Source organism: Rhinatrema bivittatum, chromosome 1 (assembly GCF_901001135.1).
Source record: "Rhinatrema bivittatum chromosome 1, aRhiBiv1.1, whole genome shotgun sequence".
In the NCBI taxonomy this organism is placed as follows: domain Eukaryota; kingdom Metazoa; phylum Chordata; class Amphibia; order Gymnophiona; family Rhinatrematidae; genus Rhinatrema; species Rhinatrema bivittatum.
Genome location: NC_042615.1, coordinates 36,410,930 through 36,435,426, shown reverse-complemented (window position 1 = coordinate 36,435,426; position 24,497 = coordinate 36,410,930). Strand labels below are relative to the sequence as shown.

The window sequence follows — 24,497 nt, the reverse complement described above, 5'->3', positions numbered from 1 at the left end:
AATTTCAATAGATACGCGCGTAGCCGCACGTATCCATTAAAATCCGGGGTCGGCGCACGCAAGACTGCCCAAAATTGGCAGCTTGCACGTGCCGAGCCGCGCAGCCTCCCTCCGTTCCCTCCAAGGCCGCTCCAAAATCGGAGTGGCCTCAGAGGGAACTTTCCTTCTGCCTCCCCCCACCTTCCCCTCCCTTCCCCTACCTAACCCCCCCACCTCTGTCGCAAAAGTTATAACTTTGCGTGTGCCAGGCCGGCTGCCACGCGCCATGTTCCATTCTGGGGGCTGGTCCGGAGGCCACGGCCACGCCCCCGGGCCGAAACCATGCCCGCGGCCCCGCCCCAGATGACGCGCCGGCCGCGTCACACCCCCCGACACCCCCCCCCCCGATGACACGCGGATCCCGACACGCCCCCCCAGGAAAGCATCGGGACTTATGCGCGTCTCGGGGCTTTGCACTCGCCGGAAGCCTATGCAAGATAGGCTCGGCGCACGCAGGGGGGTTTGGGGTAGGTTTTCGGGGGTTACGCGCATAACCCTCTGAAAATTTACCCCTTAGTGTAGCTGGGTTCAAAAAAGGTTTGGATAAGTTCTTGGAGGAGAAGTCCATTAACTGCTATTAATCAAGTTTACTTAGGGAATAGCCACTGCTATTAATTGCATCAGTAGCATGGGATCTTCTTGGTGTTTGGGTACTTGCCAGGTTCTTGTGGCCTGGTTTGACTTCTGTTGGAAACAGGATGCTGGGTTTGATGGGCCCTTGGTCTGACCCAGCATGGCAATTTCTTATGTTCTTATGTTCACTGACTTTCAGTAGAAAGCAGGATAAGATTTAAAACACTCTGCTCTGTCTACAAATTCTTGAATAAATAGGTCCCTGAATACCTCTCTCAACTTCTCTCCCCTTACATGCCCTCAAGGGAAAGCTGGTCCTCTGAAATGGCTCTTCTTTCCTCCTCCCCTGACCATTGCCAAATTGTCCTGCAAGAGACTTCATGCTTCCAGCTCTTAAACACCAAAAATGTGGAACAAAATAGCACTGACCCTGCGCCTGGAGCCGTGTTACCTTAAGTTTAGGAAATAACCTAAGGCATGGCTTTTCAGCCAGGACTTCCCCTAACACTCATATCTTCTACCCAGCTTCCTGACCCCTCTGTGAAGGATTGTGTTATACACATCAGGGTCCTGAAACTATTCACAAATGAGATTACCTCTGCTGGATCCCAATGCTGAGTTAATTGTAGATTCAGATTAGACTGTGAACTGTTCTCATGCTTCTCTTTGTTGGAATTTATTATAATCCACCTTGAGACTAGCTTTGGGTAAAGGCGGAATAGCAAATGTTCATAAATAAAGAAATATGTTAAAATTCTCCCTAATTTTACAGGAAGTTTTTAACCATTTCCGAGTGTCTCCATCATCTACTGGAAAATTGACAGATGCTACTATTGTTCTTATTTATAAAAAGGGCAAAGAAGAGATTGATGTCAATTCATATCGCCCTATATCACTGAATCAACACTGATATAAAGGCTTTGCCAAAATTTTGTAGATGAGGACAGAGAATCTTATCCCAGAATTGATCCATCAGGATGAGACACACCTGGAATTTCCCCTGCTGGGCAGGTGCAGGACTAACTTCTAGCCCGTATCAGCCGAAAAGTTTGGTCATAGGCGAGAAGTGGAAGGTCTCATAACCAGAGACAGGAGTACTTCTGGGGAAATATTTTGCATCCCTTGCCCATGATTGCAAAAGTGTCTTCACAGCTCTCTTTTCACAGTTCTGACCATTTTGGTGTTCCTAGAAAAGCCAGGAATTTTACAGTGTGACACTGGCCTGGAAAAATCTTATCTGTATCACATCTGTGTCAGTAACTGTGGCTCTGCCTAAGACACACTGAGCATCATAAGGCTCATTTGTGAAATATTTTTATTGCAACCTGTTTCTGAGTTAACCCTCAGCACAGCATTGTATTGCTAGGTCCGAAGGATAATACTGTCAGAGCTAAGCTGGACCTTTGGTTCTGTTCAACACCCCCATAATGCTTTGGGTTACATGTACCGGTAAGTCATGTTAATATGCAAATGAACAGAAAGCTCTTCTGACAGTACTGTAGCGCAATAATCAAATTATTCTGAAATGTAATTTTTTTCATTTTATTGGAAAAGTTAGGAAGCGTTGAACAAATTAACCTGTATGCTTTTTGAGTTTTAAGGGACGAAGGCAGAAAGGCCTCTCCTGAGTTCCTTGTCCTGTTTTGCTGTCTCTAGGTCATCGACCTGAATTCCTATTGCCAGATCGCAGCAAGTATGTGAACATGGAAAAGCTCTTCCTGAAGAGCTACATGGATCTGTTGGTGCAGACCTGCCACCGTAGAGGTGCGCTAGCCACAGGTGGGATGGCCGCACTTTTGTTGCCGAGGGACCAGGAGAGTGACGAGTACCAAAGGGTCCTGGCCACTGTCACACGGTAGGAAGGCCCTGAGCTTGCCGCAGGAATATCAGCAGAGAGAATGTAAAATGGAGGTGTACCGAGCAGAACAGCAGCACCACTGGTGGTGGTGGTGAGGGGGGGGGGGGGGAGGTGGGGGAGGGACATCCCATCAGAGGAGAGTACGCTCTCTAAAAAAAATGAAAGATTAGTATGGGGGCTGGCCCTGTAGCTCCAGCTTTAACGCCAGTGCTGAGGCGCAACTTTGCAGTGGAGCTGACTAGAGTCAGGCATGCAGCGGAGGTGACGCTCTCAATCCTGGGGAGGAACGGAGGGAAACCGTCGCTTACTATAGTGGCCCCTGCTGAGCCATAAGGAGCAGGATACCTCCCTCCAGCCCTCACAGCCAGCGAAGTTCCCTGATACCAACAGAGATGCCAGGTGGGAAGAGTGCGGGAAAGACATAACCATTAAGAACACTAATTGAAATACCAAGTATAAATAAAATTCTTTGGGGTCCATATGCTATAATTATTTTCTCATTTTGTGTCTATGGGAAAATAGCTTAATGCATCTGGTCCTTTGTGTATCGCATTTATTTGTTTACAGACCTTTTCTTGGTCAATGGTCAAATATTCTGCTCACATAATGGTAGCAGTGTTTCAAGTTCAAATATACATAGTTTTAGTATGGCCTATATTGTGGTCTCTTGTTATAGATGCCATGTGAGATTTCAGCTTTGTCTTGTAGTTCAGTAGGAACACGGGAAGATGTCTCCGGTCATATATGAAGGTCTTCTGTATGTGTAAGCCTTGAAACAGCAGTTTGGATTTTGTGATACAGAGCTCATGAGTGGTCTAATGTTTCATGCGGGGTCAGGCAATAAAGGCTCGATTCACCCATATTCGAGCCGTAAAAGAAACAAACATTTATTTATTTATTTATTTATTTATTTATTTATTTATTTATTCATTCATTTAACACTTTTCTATACCGACCTTCATGAAAAGAACTTACATATCAGATCGGTTTACATGTAACAAAGGGTATAACTTAAACAAGAGCAATTCACTAGAAAGCATTGGACTAGAAAGCATCAGACGAAACACAAACACATAAAACAGCCAACGGCGCCACGTGAACTCATTCCGTATGACGCAAAATTGCTTCCAATGACACAGTCAAGATTATAGAAATCCCCACGGGAGGATCTTGACCATCATGACCTATCATCGGGTCCATCCCCGAGGCCAATGGCTAGAGATCTGCATAGCTCCTCTAGAGATCAGATGTCCCGGGACCTGGAAGTAGTAGTGGACATAGAACCCATTCTAGAGACCTTTCAACCCAGGTCTTAGTCCCGACGGGTCTGATCCCCCTCCATTATCTCCTCGGGATGTTCTCATCACAGTCAACAAGTATATTCAGGCTTATCACGAGAATCTAGAAGAAGACATGAAGTATCTCAACTTCAGGAACCATTATATCCCAAACCTAAGAAGATGGTGAAGGAGCCACTAGCTTTTAGACCCCTTCACTCTCCAGTCTCAGATATTTACAAAGCAGCTGTGCAGCCATGCATGAGCCACCGTTTGTTGTCTCCATCTGCCGTCGCACATCATTCGCTCTCAAGGTCTCCAGGATGTAGCTCCACAGAGGTCATGCAACAAATAGCCATTCTGTCTGGGTTTTTTGCCTCTCACCATCCGGAGGTCAGTCCTCCAAGGTTTTGCATCCCAAGCTCAGAATGTCGCAAGTCTTACCATGAATCAGCCTCTCCACTAATCAGTCAACATTCTCCAAGACAAAGTCCAAGAAGTCTGGAGTCACACAAGGCATCCCCTGATCAGGAGAAGAAGATGGAGAGGCCAGATTCCCCTCCTCCAGATCAATCATCTTCTTTGACTCCCATTTCTTCTACTGGCCTCCCTTCGGACCAAACAGAGGACCCTTCAGAGCATACCTTCCTACCTGAGGATCTCACATATCCAAAATTTGTGGAAAAAATGGGAACCTTGCTTAATGTAGAAATTCAAAAGATCCTAGCCCCCTGTAAAGAAGTCTTTGGGTTCTTAAAGATACTAGATGTTCTTTCGGAGCCAGCAGCTTTACTTTCTCATTCAGTGCTGGAATCAATCCTCCTTAAATCCTGGGAATCTCCTCACTCCAACTTACCAGTAGCCATGAAGCTGGATGGGCCGGTTCACCTCCCATACATGTCAACAGTGGTTGAATCAGCTATGAGGAAAGCAAGAAAGTCGAAACTCCATGCCATCTCCCCCCTCCCCCCCAGGGAAGAATAACAAAATACTAGATTATTTTGCGGAAGAGGTATTTCAAAACTCGATGCTTGCCTCTCATATCCAGCAACACCAGTTCTATATGGTCCAATAAATATATGAATGCTTACAACTCCTGAAGCCTTTTGTGTGCTCTGACACAGGGGAGCAGACCACTCCTCAACCTTTAATTAACCTTGAGGAGTGGTCTGCATCCACTCCTCAACCTTTAATTAACCGTCTCCTCCACTCGGTGTGTGAAGCATTTGAGACTACCTCCAGAGCCTCGGCATCTGCGAGAGCAGCTCGTAGAACATCTTGGCTACGAGCGAGGTCAATTAGGGAAGATGTCCATGACAAACTGGCAGATCTCCCTTGTCTGGGTGACATCCTATTTGGAGATAAGCTCAGTGAAACAGTGACGCAAATTAAGGAACAAAACATAGCAGTGCAATCCCTCACTTTAACAAGCAACCAAGACTGCCAAGCGTCTATTCTCGCAGTACAAAAACCATACTATTCACAGAAATCCTATAGGCAGTACTCACAGTACAGACCCAGCACTTATCAAAAGCCCTATCAGCAACCTTGTGCACAAATACCAGAAACTGCGCAAACAGCATGCCCACGAGATCGTAGGCATCAAAAGCCCCCTTATCAAACAACACTCAAGGGTCAGCAAGGTTTTTGAGGAAGACCATGCCGCAGCTACTGAAGACCAACACAACTATGGTCACCCCAGTAGGGGAAGACTCTCCGATCAATAGGAAGCATGGTCCAAAATTACTTCCAAGATGGGTTTTGAATATAATCTGGCAAGGGTATCACTTGCAATTCAAGCCCCCCTCGCTTACCCCATTTACTCCTGCCGATCAAGCATCTCGACCAGATTCCTCTCTTATAGCAGGAAGCAAACAAATTGTTAACACAGAAGGCAATTCAGAGCATTCCACCATCTTGCCACAATATGGGAGTTTATTCCCAATACTTCCTCATCCCCAAACACATGGGAGATTTGCGTCCCATACTAGACTTTGCTCATTTAACAAGACACTCAAGAGGAAGAGATTCAAAATGACAACTTTAAAGACTATCCTCCCCTTCATTCAACAGGGAGACTGAATGTGCTCCCTAGATCTCAAGGATCCCTATGCGCATATTCTGATTCACCATTCCTTCTGGCATTACCTGTGCTTCCAAATAAACAAATCCCATTACCAATACAAAGATCTTGCATTTGGTCTCTCATCTGCCCCATGAGTTTCCACAAAGTGTTTAGCAGTGGCTATAGTGCACCTTCACAGAAAGGGCTTACGAATCTTCCCATACCTGGATTCAACGGCAGGGTAGAAAGTCTGATACTTCACGCATATCCAGCATAGCTCTCTGCTTCAACGGCAGGAGAGAATGAAGAAAAGTGGATCTATATACAGACAACAACCAACAAGGACTGAATTACATAGTCTGGGTAAACAAATAAGCATGGGTGTAACTTGCTTATTGCGGCGGTTACTACCCCTAACTAATTAAGCTAGATATTTCATTTAGATGCAGTTCCAACACTGCTCTCTATATTAATGGTGGGGGTGGAAGAGAAATAGAACCAAAAGGTTACTAAGAGCCAAGAGTAACAGATAAGTATGAGAAAAAAAAAGTGTGAAACTTGCTGGGCAGACTGGATGGGCCCTTTAGTCTTCTTCTGCCATCATTTCTATGTTTCTAAGTTTCTATGGATGATTGGCTAATAGTGTCTCCCGATCCTCAGGATCTTCAAAGGGATCTCCAAATCACCATTCACTGTCTCGAAGGCCTGGGTTTCCTAGTGAACTACAAGAAATCCATTCTTCAACCAGCCCAGATACTTCAGTTTATAGGAGCAAAGATAGATTCCATCCAAGAGAAGGCCTTCCTGCCCAAGGACAGAATAAAACACCTCTAACTCCTGGCATTACAGTTCAAGTCCAGAGCCACTGTTTCTTTAATTCTGAAGCTTCTAGGCCATATGGCAGCCGCAATTCATGTAGTCTTTCTCACCCAACTGCATATCAGATGGTTGCAGTGAGGACTAAAATGTCAATGGACTCAAGGATCTCAACCCTTGTCCGCCAAAATAATGATCACAGCTTCAGTGAAGAAGGCCATACACTGGTGGCTACGTCCCAAATCTCTAACACAGGGAGCTCCTCTTTGACTTCTGACCTATCAATTAATTCTTACTACAGACGCTTCCACCACCAGTTGGGACGCACATTTTCTTCACTATCAAACCCATGGACTGTGGTCCCCCAAAGAGTCCTCCTATTAGATCAACCTTCAAGAGCTAAAAGCTATTCGCAAAGCGTTAGTGGTGTTTGAAGATTTCCTAATGGGAAAACCAATGATCCATATGGCTAACCAAGTCATGATGTTTTACATAAACAAGCAAGGCAGATGAGGTTCGCTGATATTGTGCAAGGAAGTGACTGTAACTTGGAAATGGGTGACCAAGAGGGCCATATACCTTCAGTCAATGTATCTCCCAGGAGTAGCAAACACGCATGCAGACAAGCTCAACAGAGTGTTTCATCCACACGACTGGTCCCTCGACCAAAACATGGCAGACAGTCTCTTTGGCAAGTGGGGAACACCTTCCATAGACCTGCTTGTGACCCAGTACAATGCAAAGGTAGAAGCCTTCTGCTCTATCCTTTCCTCTTCAAACAGGATAATCCAGGTTGCTTTTCTCCTCTCGTGGTCCGAGGGTCTTCTCTATGCTTTCCCGCCAATCCCACTCATAATCCGCACAGTTCAGAAGTGTATCCATGACAAGGCGGACATGATTCTCATTGCCCCAGCATGGCCAAGACACCCATGGTACATATATTTAATGCAACTATCAGTGCGACCACCCCCTTCTCTGATCTCTCCACCTCACCGCTTGGAGATTGAGTGCCAAGTCTTAGAACCCTTGGACCTCCCAACAGCTGTTCAGGATGTTTTCCTCTCTTCTTGGACAGCCTCTACTCATTGTAATTACTCCTTCAAATGGTCCTGTTACGTGCTTTGGTGCCAGGAACAATCACTTAACACATTTCATTGTTCCCTAAAGCTCCTACTCAACTACCTATACCACTTGTCTCAGACAGATCTCCAGACTTCTTCTGTTAGAGTCCATCTGAGTTCCATTGCAGCATACCATCATCCAGAAGATGGGAACCCCATCATAATGCATCCATTAGTATCTTGTTTCATGAAAGGACTCTTACACATTCGCCCACCAATACAGAAATCTCCAGTCCCATGGGATATGAACATAGTGTTAACTGCCCTCACGCCAGTCCATTTGAACCCTTGACTACAGTTGAACTGAACTTCCTCACTTGGAAGGTACTATTCCTAGAGGCAATTATATCTGCTTGATGAATTAGCGAACTGCAAGCCATGGCTATTGCGGCCTCACCCAAAATTTATGGCAAAAGTAGTGTCAGCCTTTCATTTAAATGACTTTATTGCCCTCCCAACGTTCTTTCCAAAACCCTATACTTCGCAAAGGGAAAAGACTCTACATACATTAGATTGTAAACAGGCTCTGGCCTATTACATAGCAAGAATACAGGCTCACAGTAGATCTCAACAACTATTCATCTCCTACAATCCTGGCAATCTGGGAGTGGCTGTTTCCAAAAGAACCTTAGCTAACTGGTTAACAAGTTGCATCTGCTACTGCCACACCAGGTTTTCCACTCCTCTTTCTGGAAAGGTGAAGGCTCACCAAAATGAGGGCCACAGCAACCTTGCTCACACACTTGAGAGATGTTCCCATTGCAGACATCTGCAGATCTGCAACTTGGTCATCAATCCATACCTTCACAGCACACTATTGTCTTGATAAACTCTCTGAGTCATACACTTCAGTTGGGAGAGCTGTCTAAGCTGGAATTCCAAATGCGTAGAGCCTGCCACCTAGGTGATTGGGTTGCAGATTATAGCCTGAACGTCTCCATGCTTCTCTAAGTGGCAACCCTCAGCTTGGGACTTCCCAATCAGCATGGCTCGTTCACTCGCTTATCAACGGAAAAAAGCAAGTTTGCTTACCATAATTGGATTTTCAGTAGATAGCAGAGTGAATGAGCCATGCGAACCCACCCACCTCCTGGCAGATTCTGAAAAACTTGGAAAGGCATAATCAATTCTTTGCATACCAACTGACCCGAGTCATTGATGACTACTGAAGTGCGCGCACGGGAACTCCCACGCATGAGCATAACAAAAGCTCTACAATTGGAGAAGATTCCAATCTGCGTCGCCAGAGGACATCATGCCCAATCAGCATGACCTGTTCACTCTGCTATCTACGGAAATACCGTTTATGGTAAGCAAACTTGCTTTCTTTCAGAAATTATATGCTTGCTTTTAACTATGCTAAAACTTTAATTTTCCACTCCAGCCCTCCTAGGATATAATACCTTGCTAGCTCAGAACTGATTATACAAAGCAATCCAGCACTAGTAGGATACAGGGATGAGAAAGGGATATTTATCTGCCTCAACACAGATGTCCTCAGCCTTTCACAGTTCATGAACTGAAATATACATCAAAGATATGGAACATTACAAACTGGATAATTAAAAAATCACATATATATATTCTCTGTTGCATAACTCCACAAAAAAGCCTATAGCCAAGCAGCCAAATTTGTTGTTTAATGTTCTTTTTACAAAAAATGAGTTGTTTATATTTTTTATGGTAGAAAATGGTGAATTATATGTTGATGTGTTGTATGAAGGAGGGGTGTGAGCAATACATGTGTATATTAGCTTGTGTGATAGAAAACTGATGATGTAGTAGTGCTATATACTATAGTACTAAAAGGACCAGTGTGAATGAATCATGCTTGCTGATATAGCATTTTTTATGACAACATTGTCTATGTCCATTAATATCCCGACAATCATAGGGATCCATTGTGTCATGGATGTGTGGTAGTGAAGATGAAATATGTATTATGTGAAAAAATGTACAAGCATGTCTTTGCATGAGTAAAGTGTATCAAAGTGTGGAAGGGGTGACATAAAATTATGAACAAAAGGACATAGAGGTTTAGATTAGGATAACAGAGGTGGTATAAAATGAATGTTGTATAGGATAATGAGGCATGAGGGTATGATAATATTGGCATGAAGGTCAGCCAAAGGGATTTTTTTAAATGGCTAGTACTGCAATCCCCAGTGGCCCTTTAAAAGTAGCCTTTGCATGGTACATGTTAGCTAGTTTTTAACAAATAGGGAAAGGTTATTACAATTTTTAAGGTGTTGTCTAATAGAGGAAAATAAATGTGTTTGTCCTAGGAAAGTCTTGTAGTTTTTCCCAGCACAAAGTTTATAAAATGTCAGACATTGCTTCCACATGAGGTAATGGAAGCTGTATGTCTGTGGCAGCACTCTAGCATCAAGTAGTTAAATAGAAGGTTTGCATGCATTTCAGTGAATGGATGTTTATGGGCAGATCTGGGATTGAGTGAGAGTTGTTAAGGAAGTGTCTATGGTGGCTCCTCATCCTCATCATGCATGCTAAGAATATCTTTTCATCAGGCTACAACAAAGATCTTTATTGATGAATATCTGCTTTGATGCTAGTTGCTCTTCCTTTTGTCTCCACTATTAACTTTTCCAGATGCTGAAAAGCATCAAGCAAATTGACCCCTGTGTATTTGTCCCTGTGGCAAAACTAATATTAATCTAATTTCAATTTGAATTTATCTGTTGTCTCATACCATAGATAGAATTGTGTTAGCCTGAGTGGGAATAATGCTTGCTATAAAATTGCCCACCTGATATATGGGTAAACTTACACGTGTATGTCCTATGTGAGTGTTGTGTTTGATTTTCAAAAGGATTTATGTGTGTAAAAGGGCTTTTAAAAATTGCCTGGGAGTTGTGCATGTAAAACTATGTACATAATTCACGTGCGTATTTTTCATGCACAGAAAAAAGATGTTCTGGGGCGGAGTTGGGGGCGAGGCCAGGACATGTGCGTGCACTTTTAATTTTCAGACATGTGCATGTAAATGTGCGCGCACACACATTTATATCTGCCCCTGAGCACGAGTCAGCCCTAATTTTCAGAGCAAACATATGCACATACGTCAGCTTTGAAAACTCAGGCTAAAGCTTGCGCGTGCTTTCCACTCATAGACGTTAGCTCTACATGCACAGGTAGAAAGTTATCCTCATACGTTCACCTGGACTGAGAGGAGGGCTGGGGAGGGGTTTGCACTTGCACACATCCTTTTGTATTTTCAAAACCGTGTGCAGAAATTTTCCCAAAGCATTCCTGCAGGCATTTTAGTGGGTGTAGTTGTGTAAGGATAGTTTTGGTGGGGTAATTTTCAAAGCAAACACATACACATAAACTTGCTTTGAACAATGCTGTAATTTAAGATGCATTTTTGCCTTCTTTCTTATGCAGGCAATTACAAAATTAGCCCTTTAATCCTTTGTTGAGTTCTTCTCCATACTGGACAAGTTAGGGTTGGAACTTTACAGAGTTTTTAAAAATTTGTTACAGGTTTTCAAAGGTTTCAAAAGCTAAACTAAAAACTCCCTCGAAACAAACTCTTAAGGCAGTTTTCACATTCCTGATTTATAGTGGAGGTCTCCTTGTGAACTCAGGCAAGTCAGGTTTCTCCCCCACTGCCTCAGGCACAGTCTTAGGGGTAATTTTCAAAAGGATTTACCTGCATAAAAGTAGCATATATCACAGCAATTTTCAAAAGCCCATTTCCATACGTAAAACCCAGTTTTTATTCCGTAACTCCTTTTGGAAATTATCCCCTTAGATTGTAAGCCTTCTGGGGACAGGGGAATACCGTCAGTACCTGAATGTAATCCATTTTGAAGCATCTGAAAGGTGGAATGTAAATCAAACAAGAAATAAGAAATAACTATAGTGTCTTGGGCCAGACTTAAGTTAAGGGCAAAAGCCGAGCAAAGCAAAGAAGTGGAAAAACCTCCTGCAACTTCCTGTCCAGTTTTGTAATACCATATCTCGTATGCACAAGCATTTAATTTCCTGTGACCTCAGAAAGGGAGAGAAAAAAAAAACACAGAGGCAAAATTGTGCAAAAGACAAGCAGGACTTTCATTGTAAGCACTGGGTAAAAGCCCTGCAGCCTTTTTAGAGAGTTTTGTTTTGTTTTTTTTGCTTTGCATTATGTTTTTTAGGTGGAACATTTTTTTTCTCCCTTCCTGAAGCGGAAGGACAAATAAATCCCCGGGAAGGAGATGTGCCATTTCAAAACTGTACAGGCAAATGATATTTGCCCAAAACGTAGGCCCTGGTTTCCCAAATGGTAGCTGTGTACTTCATGTAACTAGCATGCCATGTGACCTTTTCCTACGAGTGAACATTTGATTTGGGTGGGCCACTGATGGCCCTTTTTTTTTTTTTAGTTATCCAGTCAGCACAGTGTGTGCCCATAACCTGTGGCAGAATGAATGGAGATTTATGTAACTAAAACTTCAGGATAAGGCCATGGAGGGGCAAGGAGGCAGGTGATACCAAACACTGATTCCAGCACTAATCGTTTTCTCATGTGTACATTTTAGGCTAAAGCTCTTTGAAATTGAGGCTGGAGTGGATGGATTTATGGTGTATGATATTGGCTTAGTGGAACCAATGCAAAAGGTAACTTCAATATAGGTTTCATATTTTCCTTTAGGTAGGTTTTTAATGCTATAATGCAATATTACTAACAGAAAAATAAATGTTTCCTCCTCGTTCTTGCTTTGCTTTATATTTCGTTCTAAGGAGATCTTTTCGTTGGTGTGCCTCACTGAAGAGTTACAAGGACACTCTTAAGCATGCACAAGACAACCTGATTTTCAAAAACAAGGAGTGGACTAGGAGAGAACTTCCTAAACCCATTAGAACTTCCTAAACCACCTAAAACCCCTCTAACTAGCTTTGGGTTTTTTTGTTCTAATACTTACCTGCCCTTCGGAGCAGTAGCAGGTTGGGTGGGCCGGCTGCCGGCGCGCACTTCAGCAGGACAGTACCTAATGGCGCTGTCCTAGTCCAGCCATGCCCAGAGCCTGCCCCTTTTCTGTTAGCCGATTGTTCAGCGTGCACCGGGAGATACGCGCGTGGCCACAGGCCTTGGAAAATCCTCGCGGCGTGCACAAGGCCCGGCCACTCGCATATCTCCCGGCGTTGGCACGCATAGGCCTTTTAAAATTAGGCTGATAGTGGATTGTTAGGTAGCTAAGAATCCGATGTAACCCCAATATTTAAAAGGGCTCCAGGGGCGATCCAGGAAACTATAGACCAGTGAGCCTGATTTCAGTGCCAGGAAAAATAGTGGAAACTATTTTAAAGATCAAAATCGTAGAGCATATAGAAAAACATGGTTTAATGGAACACAGTCTACATGGATTTACCCAAGGAAAGTCTTACCTAACAAATCTGCTTCATTGTTTTGAAGAGGTTAATAACATGTGGATAAAGGTGAACCAGTAGAAGTAGTGTATTGGATTTTCAGAAGGTCCCAAAAAACACAAAGGAAGGCGGTCTAAAAAAGCCGTTAGGAACAAACAAGGGTTAGACGCCAAAATCTTTTCCAAAACTTTATTGTGGTGGAGACGTATAAATTCTTACTGCCCGCCTCTGGCCGAGTTTCGCCGTTGATCAAACGGCTGCCTCAGGGGCTCAATTTAGTTAGATGGACCCGGAGTAAAACATTCAAAATCTTGTGTCACACATTTGTGTGATCCGCTGTGTTAATCCTTATTCTTTCTTAAGAAATTCTTAATCTTGTTAGTGCGATGTATTTATTGGAATTCCAACTCAAACATCGTGGGGACGAATGTTCTGACAAGGAGTTGAAGTACAAATAATTGCAATAAGGAATCAATTTGATGTTTGAGTTGGAATTCCAATAAATACATCGCACTAACAAGATTAAGAATTTCTTAAGAAAGAATAAGGATTAACACAGCGAATCACACAAATGTGTGACACAAGATTTTGAATGTTTTACTCCGGGTCCATCTAACTAAATTGAGCCCCTGAGGCAGCCGTTTGATCAACGGCGAAACTCGGCCAGAGGCGGGCAGTAAGAATTTATACGTCTCCACCACAATAAAGTTTTGGAAAAGATTTTGGCGTCTAACCCTTGTTTGTTCCTATTGGATTTTCAGAAGGCGTTTGACAAAGTCCCTCATGAGAGGCTTCTAAGAAAACTAAAAAGTCATGGGATAGGAGGCGATGTCCTTTTGTGGATTACAAACTGGTTAAAAGACAGGAAACAGAGAGTAGGATTAAATGGACAATTTTCTCAGTAGAAAAGGGTAAATAGTGGAGTGCCTCAGGGATCTGTACTTAGACAGGTGCTTTTCAATATATATATAAATGATCTGGAAAGGAATACGACGAGTGAGGTTAACAAATTTGCGGATGATACAAAATTATTCAGAGTAGTTAAATCACAAGCGGATTGTGATACATTACAGGAAGACCTTGCAAGACTGGAAGAATGGGCATCCAAATGGCAGATGAAATTTAATGTGGACAAGTGCAAGGTGTTGCATGTAGGGAAAAATAACCCTTGCTGTAGTTAAACGATGTTAGGTTCCATATTAGGAGCTACCACCCAGGAAAGAGATCTAGGCATCATAGTGGATAATACTTTGAAATCGTTGGCTCACTGTGCTGTGGCAGTCAAAAAAGCAAACAGATTCTTAGGAATTATTAGGAAGGGAATGGTTAATAAAACGGAAAATGTCATAATGCCTCTGTATCGCTCGATGGTGAGACCGCACCTTGAATACTGTGTACAATTTTGGTCGCCGCATCTCAAAAAAGATATAATTGTGATGGAGAAGGTTCAGAGAAGGGCAATCAAAATGATAAAAGGAATGGAACAACTCCCCTATGAGGAAAGGCTGAAGAGGTTAGGGCTGTTCAGCTTAGAGAAGAGACGGCTGAGGGGGGATATGATAGAAGTCTTTAAGATCCTGAGAGGTCTTGAATGAGTAGATGTGAATAGATTATTTACTCTTTCGGGTAATAGAAGGACCAGGGGACATTCCATGAAGTTAGCAAGTAGCACATTTAAGACTAATCGGAGAAAATTCTTTTTCACTCAATGCACAATTAAGCTCTGGAATTTGTTGCCAGAGGATGTGGTTAGTGCAGTTATTGTAGCTGGGTTCAAAAAAGGTTTGGATAAGTTCTTAAAGGAGAAGTCCATTAACTGCCATTAATCAGGTTGACTTAGGGAATGGCCTCTGCTATTACTGGCATCAGTAGCATGGGATCCTCTTGGTGTTTGGGTACTTGCCAGGTTCTTGTGGCCTGATTTGGTCACTGTTGGAAACAAGATGCTGGGCTTGATGGACTCTTGGTCTGACCCAGCATGGCAATTTCTTATGTTCTTATGTGCATGTGACCCATTTCGAAAGGTATTTATCAGCATGCCACTCATGCATGTACTTTTTGAAATCAAAATGTATGTGTGTAGCTTCAAAACCCCTTTACCCTCTACCCAAAAGCCCCATACACCTTTTTGTGCAGCCAAATTTACAGTCTCGGTATTATTTTTAATTCAGCCTTAACCCTTGAAATGCATACAAATAGGGGTAGATCTTTAAAAACTACGCGATCGCGTACTTTTGTTCGCGCACCAGGCGCGAACAAAAGTACGCTGGATTTTATAAGATACGCACGTAGCTGCGCGTATCTTATAAAATCCGGGGCCGGCGCGCGCAAGGGGGTGCACATTTGTGCAACCTGCGCGCGCCGAGCCCAGCGCGGCCTGCCTGTTCCCTCCGAGGCCGCTCCGATTTCGGAGCGGCCTCGGAGGGAACTTTTCTTCGCCCTCCCTTCCCCTACCTAACCCACCCCCCCGGCCCTATCTAAACCCCCCCCCCCCTACCTTTGTTGGCAAAGTTACGCCTGCTTTCAGCAGGCGTAACTTTGCGCGAGTCAGCCGGCAGCCCCGCTCCGTCCTCCGGTCCCGGGGGCTGGTCCGGAGGCCTCGACCATGCCCCCGGGCCCGCCCCCAAAACGCCGCGGCACGCTCCTCAAAACGCCGCGTCGTTTCGGGAACGCCCCCGGACGCGCCCCCTCCCTCCCCTTTTCGAAAGCCCCGGGACTTACATGCGTCCCGGGGCTTTACATGCGCCGGCGGCCTATGCAAAATAGGCGCGCCGGCACCTTTTAAAATCCGCCCCATAATGTTTCAAAAACATGCATTTTGAGTTACATTTGGTTTGACGCTGTTATGAAGCAAGCCGGAATCTGTTCCGCTCCAGCGGTCCCGTGGCGTGGCAGTGGCCATCTTTGGCGGCATCTCCTGATGGCAGTGTGGCGGGACGCGCACTCCATTGTGGCTCCTCCCCCTCAGCGTGTCGGGCATCCTCGGAACTTGGGAGATTTAGCACAGTGTTTACAGCACCTTCCTGCCACAGCTTCAGGGTTGCTTGTGCTGGTGCTGCTTCGCTCTGTGTTTTCTTCAGTTGTCTCGACCCTGGTTTACATCTTGGATTTGGATTGCCTGCTGCCTGCCTCGACCCTAGTTTGGTCCTTGGTTTTGGACTGCCTGCTGCCTGCCTCGACCCTGGTCTGGACTCGGATTTGGTTTGTCTGCTGCCTGCCTCGACCCCTGCCTGGACTCGGATTTGGTTTGTCTGCTACCTGCCTCGACCCCTGCCTGGTCTCGAATTTGTTTTGTCTGCTGCCTGCCTCGACCCCTGCCTGGACTCGGATTTGTTTTGTCTGCTGCCTGCCTCGACTCCTGCCTGGACTCGGATTTGTTTTGTCTGCTGCCTGCCTCGACCCCTGCCTGGACTCGGATTTGTTTTGTCTGCTGCCTGCCTCGACCCCTGCCTGGTCTCGGATTTGTTTTGTCTGCTGCCTGCCTCGACCCCTGCCTGTACTAGGATTGGTTGGTGTCATCTGCCTCACATCCTTGCAGGATCTTTGTTTGGCCTGAGTGTCGCACTTCAGCCTCCAGCTTGAGGTAAGGCTATCACCCTATTTCTTGGATTCACAAACCGTAACAGACGCATATGTCCTTTCTTGGAGCAAGTGATTTAAGGTCTGTTTTGCAGGCACTAGTAGATACACATAGGGATGGTAACTTTTAAACCGGCGTGGAGGCGCGTGCTGAGATACGCGGCCATTTTATAACATATGCATGCATATGCGCCCGTATGTTATAAAAATAGCCTGGCTGCGCACATGTCCACCAAATTTAAGTGGACGCATACATAGGCTTCTTTTGTGTAAGTCGGGGAATTTTAAAAGGGGTGCGCGCCCATGCCATTGCCAGTTTAACCAGTTCATCCACCAGGTTTTCCATTTAACAGCTACGCTCTCCAAATCCCCCTGGTTTGACAGCCTAAACTTTCCCCAGTTGCCCCAGATCCTTCCTTTCAACCTCTCAGAAATAGCTCAATCATTGTATTTTATTACTTACATGTCCTCCATAAAGGAGTAAAGTTAAGTGGCAGAGGACCTCAGCGCCCACCAGGACGAGTGAGTATTTAGACGCACATCTCCTGGCCAGGCCCTGAAATGCCCATGCCCACATCCTGCCCCTTTTTGGAAACTTTTAGGATGAGCGCGCAGTGGGTTTTACGTGTGTATCTGGGCGCTTTTTAAAATAGGGTTGGCGCGCGTAAGCCCAACGTATTCACGCATTCCCTCGATTGATGCACGTGCTAGGCTTCTAAAATTCACCTCTTAGATTGCCGCAGTAGTCTTCACATGTGTTTGTCAGACAGACTTCTCTGTAAGTTGCAGCTAGTTGAGAATTGTGCAGTCAGAGTGGTGTAAGAAAGCAGAAGACGTGAGTACATCAGACCCATTCTAAAAGAGCTTCACTGGGTTGGCAGTTCAAGGTCCTCGCCTTACCTTTTAAGTTGCTAAGGGAGTCTGGTCTGGGATATCTTTTGTAACGGGTTGACTAGTAGGTGCTTTTGTGTCCGTTAAGGTCAGCATCTGCAGTCATATTGCAAATACTTAGTTCTTCCAATCTCCAACTGGTTAGAGTTAGAAAGAGAACATTTTCTTGTCAGCCCCAAAGCCATTAAATGAAATACCATGTGGTCTGCATTGGGAGCGAAATTATTTGCTTTTTCGATGAAAACAAAGTCTTGGGTTTTTTATTTTACCTTTTAAGTTAGGATTTAGATGAGTTGTTTTTGGACAGGATCTTTGAAGTTTATCTGTTTTGTGATTGTGTTTTGATTAGTTTTAGAAAATGTTTTGAAGAATATTGTTTTATGCATTTTATTGTTGTCCTTAATGTTCCTGAATTGAATATTTTGTATTTCTGTTTACTGTATTGTATAACAGCATTGAACAATTTTGAAGCTTGTGGTATAGAAGAAATACATTTATATTGAAAACTATTATGACTCTAGTTTGATTAGTTTCAAGTTATTCAATAATGTTCTTAGTATTTAGAAATTTTTATTTTAGTAATTTTATATTCATTAATGTTAGTCTGTTTATTTACATAATTGTAGTTTTTATGATGATTTGTAGCATGATTTTGTATGAGGTGATTTTATTTTGCTATGATTGTCAGTTTATGGTACTTTTTACGTCTGGCATGTTTTATTTTTATTATTTTTTCTTCTACCTCTATTTATACTATCACAGGAAAACGCAAGAAATTTAAAGCGTGTTGCTTATTCCTGACCTGGATTTTGGTAATCCCCCAGCAGGAGCAGTACAGAAGTTCAGGACAGAATAGAACAAGGTCTTCTGCCTGGCCAGCTCCCTTCCCCTTGGGTTAAGCCTGTAGGTTCTGGGGATGACAGGACTTTCCTGGCAAGGTACATGATGGCAGTCGGGCAAGTCAGGAATTGGAGACAAGGCTGGAACAGAAGACAGACCTGGAAGTGAAAACAAGAACTGGAACTGAAGACAGGCAGGAGGTGGGGACAAGGGATGGAACTGGAGGCAAGGCCTGTAAGTGAGACAGAGGCTGGACCTGGAGGCAAGGCAGTAGTGGGAGACAAGGTCGAGAACTGAAGGCCCACAGGGAGCAGAGGGCCAAAGGGAGAACCGGACAGGATAAGACTGGAAGGAACACGAGAACAGGGCAAAGAAAATACAAACACAAAACAGGATCTAATGTAAAACAAGGTACATGTAAGACAACACAAGCAAGCAACAGAAAATGAGGTCTAAGTAGGCCACAAGGCAGGGCAAGGTGAGACTAAAAGGCACAAAGGCTGCAAGGCAGGGCAAGGCGAGACTTGAATATCTGAAGCCCACAAGGCAGGATGAGAAGGCCAAAGAGGTCTCAGGAAAAGGCAAGAAGGCCAAGGAGGCCACAGGGGCCATGCAGTAGCAAAGCAAGGAAGGCCAATGCAAGGAGCCACGATGACTCCATGAAGAGGCACCAAATTGTAGGAGAAGCAGGGCTAAATAGAGCTGGCTTTGCTGCATCATGAAGCCATCAAGTAAGCGACTAGAGCAGGAGAGGGTATGACTCAGTGAGGACCTCTGCTGGCGGGAGGGCTGCCTAGCAGCCAGGATTGTGACAGGAGGATTCCCTTTACTACTCACAGTTCTAAATCTTCTCCTGATAGGAAATCTTTCATGACTGGGGGGTCTCCCAGGAGCAAGCAGCTTCCCCAGGAGCCTGACATTTCATCCTCTGCCATGCTTTCAGGAGATTCTCTCTTAGCTCTTTCACAGGAATTGGCAGGAATACAATCCACTACCACACTAAAAGAAGCAAAGGCAATGTTCCAAAATTACATCAATGCACAAAGGGGAACAGCATACAAAATATGATCCCCCACAAATGTATTTATAGTAAATTCTATGAGCTGGTATCATACCAAATGCTTTTTGCCATTAAGCAGGCATCACAGTGTTATGATTCTGCCCTCATGGGCAGCCTCTTACCTTCTCTCTGCCTGCCCTGTGGGCTAGAGGCCGCAGTCCACGGTCTTTCTTGCGGCTGGAGCCACTCCTCAGTCTGCCCTCTGTGGCTTGAGAGCTGCCGACAATGCTGGGCCTGTTCCTCGGCCCCGCCCTGCTCATCGTCCTGCACAATTTCCTGCTTCCTGTTCCTGAGGCGCGGGCCGCATCTCTTCATTAGATTTAAAGGGCCCACGGCTGGATATGCCCTGGGCCCCACCTGATGACTGTTTCCTGTCTCAGCCCTATAAAAGGGCTTCTCCAACACTTCAGCTTTTCCTTGCATTGGAGTTACTTGCTCCTGGAAGTCTCACCTTCCAGCATTCCGTCAGGTCTTCGTTCTTCATTGGAGCTCCATGTCTCGGCTGCTTCCTGGTTTTGTGGCTTCCTGATGTCCATGTCTTCATGTCTTGAAGTTCCTAGTCCAGGCTTCCTGATATTTCACCTCCTGATGTTCCAGGCTTCCTGATGTTTCACTTCCTGATGTTCCGAGGTTCCACTTCTCCTTTGCTCGTTCCGAGTCCTTCTGACCCTCCAGCTTCTTTGGTTCTCCAGATGACACCTTGTTGGGGTAAATCTGTCTCGTCAGTTCCTGTTCCCGTCATTTTAGTTTTCGTCTCAGCTGGATTCCCTTCCTGTGCTTGTCCCACTCTCCGCGTGGTCCATGACCAGCCTCTCCAGCGTGCAGTGGGACAGGATGGTCCGTGACCAGTTCCGCGGGTGGACTGTGTAGGGCGCCCTGAGAGACAGTACCAATGTCTGAACCTTCCCAGCTTCTCGTCTCGTCCAAGAGTCTTTCAAGTTCCTCATCTTGTCGAGTACCTTCCAAGATCCTGTCTTCTTGTCTCATCTTGAGTCTTCTGTGTCGCAAGGCCTCCGTCTGCCCTCATCCTCAGTCCGGCCTGCTGCTTCTTGCCGATACCTAGCGGCAGGTCCGAAAGAGCTGGGAACGGTCGGAGGACTGTTCACTTACCAACATAGTATTGTTGGCTTCCAGAATCATGCAGGTCCGGCAGAGGGTCAGACTTTGTCTTCGTCCATGCTGGGACACGCCTCACCAACCCTCAGTGCTGTCTTGGATTCATCTGGGGTCGTGCCAAGGCCCAAGGGCACACATTCCCCTCAAGTTGGGATCGCTCTTCTAGCGTTCCCTAACATAACACACGGCCATAAAGAAATAATCTACCAACCCAACCATTGCCATCCATTTAAACAAGACAGTGTTTTATTGGCAACACATTTTTTAGTATTTTTTCTGTGCAAATAAAATCCAAAAAAAATATTTATTAAGTACTTATCTTGTCGTTCTTCTGACAGTGGAATTTAAAGACAGCATAGCATATGGATGCTTCAAAAAATTGTTCCAACAATGTAGTCTTAAGCTGTTGTTGAATTTACAGTACTCTGCCAGTTTCTCATTCAATCCCACAGATGTATATGGATGCCCAACATTACAATGTTTTGGCAAGGACGATTTCCTGCATCAGGGGCTTTTTAAATATCTGTCAAATACAAGCATAATTAAGTTTCAAGACATGAAGATCAAACAACTTCTTAGAATTAAAAAACTTACCGCAAATAAAATCTCTAAAGAATCAGATCAGCAAACGAGGAAAATCAATTGGCAAAAGTCCAAATATAGTGGGAAATATAGTGCTTCAAAACCCCACAGGAATGGAATTCAAACTCAGAAATGGCTAAGGAGAGGGGAGCTTAAACCTCAGGATGAGAGACTGATAATTGCAGCACAGGATAGTGGATTAGGGATAAGGTGGTTCATTGCCAGCATAGGAAAGAAACCCAGTAAAACCAATAACTGCAGATTCTGTAAAACGGAACTAAAAATGCGTACACACCTCATCGCTGGATGTCAAGTATAGGCCTGTATACAGAAAAACATCCACTGGAAATTGGGTAAACACTGTAACATCATGGCATCAGAAAAGCACTGGGAATTGTAGAAGAATAAAGACATTGTGATCACCTGGGACGCTCCTAGTCCAACAGACAGAAAGCTTGATGCAAGAAAACCTGATATTGTGGTAAAGGAGAAACACACAAGGACAACATGGCCAACAGACGTGTCAGTACCATCATAAGAACATAAGAACATGCCATACTGGATCAGACCAAGGGTCCATCAAGCCCAGTATCCTGTTTCCAACAGTGGCCAATCCAGGCCATAAGAACCTGACAAGTACCCAAAAACTAAGTCTATTCCATGTTACCGTTGCTAATAATAGTGGTGGTTATTATATAAGTCAACTTAATTAATAGCAGGTAATAGACTTCTCATCCAAGAACGTATCCAATCCTTTTTTAAACACAGCTATACTAACTGCACTAACCACATCCTCTGGCAACAAATTCCAGAGTTTAATTGTGCGCTGAGTAAAAAAGAACTTTCTCCGATTAGTTTTAAATGTGCCACATGCTAACTTCATGGAGTGCCCCCTAGTCTTTCTATTATCCGAAAGAGTAAAAAACCAATTCACGTCTACCCATTCTAGACCTCTCATGATTTTAAACACCTCTATCATATCCCCCCTCAGCCGTCTCTTCTCCAAGCTGAAAAGTCCTAACCTCTTTAGACTTTCCTCATAGGGGAGCTGTTCCATTCCCTTTATAATTTTGGTAGCTCTTCTCTCTACCTTCTCCATCGCAATTATATCTTTTTTGAGATGCGGCGACCAGAATTGTACACAATATTCAAGGTGCGGTCTCATCATGGAGCAATACAGAGGCATTATGACATTTTCCGTTTTATTCACCATTCCCTTCCTAATGATTCCCAACATTCTGTTTGCTTTTTTGACTGACGCAGCACACTGAACCGACGATTTCAATGTTATCCACTATGACACCTAGATCTCTTTCTTGGGTAGTAGCACCTAATATGGAACCTAACATTGTGTAACTATAGCATGGGTTATTTTTCCGTATATGCATCACCTTGCTCTTGTCCACATTGTATGGAGAAAGAAAATATCAAGTCAAATGACACAATTAGAGACCAAGAAAATATGACAGAAAGATACAGAAATTGGCCTGATTAAAAAGAACTTTCAAGCTTATCTTATTATTCCACAATATTAATAGTTCTGTGTGGAGAACAATCAATTAAAGAGAATAGCTATAAAAAGTTACACAAACATGTTGCCTATACATAAAACAACCTATGAACTCCAGAAGGAGGTTCTCTGACACAATGCAAGTATTAAGAAGGGTGTTAGCAGTAACTTCGAGAGACCGAGATCAGACTCAATGTACCCTGGCTTACGAGTGAGGTTTATTCCTATCAAGATGTGCCCCAAATTAACCCATTTGGAGACATTACTCCAGAAGGATGCCCAGGAAACATTGCATCATCAAAGCTGTCACCACTATTACTCCTTCTGCTGCTGTCCAGATGGATATACTGATCCACAGTGAGGAACTGGTTAAATGTGAAAGATGTCTGCAGGTTGATTCCCTCAGGAAACAAATAGCAAACCGACGGGCCGGTACAGTAAGGAGCGGTAGGAAGAGCTGCGTTAGTGCCGGGCGCACCCGCGTTTGCCGCACGCACAGTCCGGCTCACCTACCGCTCGATACTGTATTTAAATAACTTGCAAATGCAAGCCGCGTCCAAGAAGCGTCCGTGAGGCGTTAGGCCCGCGCAACCCATTTTACTGTATAGAGCGCTTTATACAGCGCCTGTACAGTATCCTGGGTGCGCTGGTACCTGTCATTTGAAATGACATTTGAAATCCCCTCGCGACCCGACACGCAAAGTTAAACTTACTTTTCCCGCAGCCCTCCCCCGGAGATGGACCGCGGCCCCCCCCCCCTGCCTCCTGGGGGCAGCCGGCGGCGAAAGCTGCCCCTGCCGCCGGCGAAGACGGATGCCTGCACGGGCCCTCTCGCACGAACGGGCGTACGCCGTGACGTCACGCATGCACGCACGCCCGTTCGGCGCTTTGCTGGCTTGGGGGCCCGAATGGACGTCACGGCGGAAGGGCGGAGAAACTGCGGAGGAGAGGCCGCGCTTTGGTTAGGAAGCCGCCCGGGAGCGATCGTGGGAGAGGGCCTGTGCAGGCATCCGTCTTCGCCGGCTGCCCCCGGGAGGCAGGGGGCAGCCCCCCGGAGGCAGGGGGGCCGCGGTCCGTCTCCGGGGGAGGGCTGCGGGAAAAGTAAGTTTAACTTTGCGTGTCGGGTCGCGAGGGGATCTCCGCCAGCTGCTTGAGCGCCCAAATTTCACTTTTTTCGCTTTTCGTTGCTTCGGGAGGAGGGTAGAGAGGACTGGGCTGCCCCGGAGACCGGCACCCATGGACGCGGCCAGGGCAGGTGAGCGGGGGCTGGGGGAAAGTTTGCCGCCTACCCTTACCCCTTCCTCTAACGCAGGGGTAAGGGTAGGCGGTAAATTAGCAGGTTAAACGCGCGGCTAAACTGCAGGTTAAAAAGGCGATAGTCGGGGCGCGCGTTACTGGATGGTAGGGAATAGCTAATCCGATCGTTTACATCTCATATACATGCCGCGGGCGGAAGGGGTTACTCGTTGATTTAAAGAAGCGGTAAGAATGGGTTAAAGGGGTTAGTGAATCGCGGGTTGGACTAACGCGGCCAAATTGTGAGTAGAAGGCAGGTTAGAAGCAGGGTAACCGCGGCCACACTTTACTGTATTGGCCTGCGAGAGAGGAAGTGGCAAGGCTGAGGAGCACCTAGGAGAACGAGTGAATCAATGAAATGCTTATTGAGACATCAAAGATGGAAAACTCAAGCAGAGGGGAGGGTGAAACTGGACCATAATATGATAACTGGACCCAGATTACTACATTAGTAAAAAAAAAAATATGCAAGGTTGGGATTTACAGTGATGAGTTAACACA

At 45.1% G+C, this 24,497-nt stretch overlaps 1 protein-coding gene across 1 annotated transcript in view; it reads left to right on the top strand.

Annotated features, from left to right (window-relative positions):
• Positions 1 to 24,497, top strand: part of LOC115087848 (malate synthase-like) — an 87,670-nt gene that overhangs the window by 41,290 nt on the left and 21,883 nt on the right. Inside the window, exons 9-10 of the mRNA XM_029595534.1 lie at positions 2,269 to 2,467; positions 12,294 to 12,372. Of these exons, the coding sequence (XP_029451394.1) occupies positions 2,269 to 2,467; positions 12,294 to 12,372 (278 nt within the window). The remainder of the gene's footprint in view (positions 1 to 2,268; positions 2,468 to 12,293; positions 12,373 to 24,497) is intronic.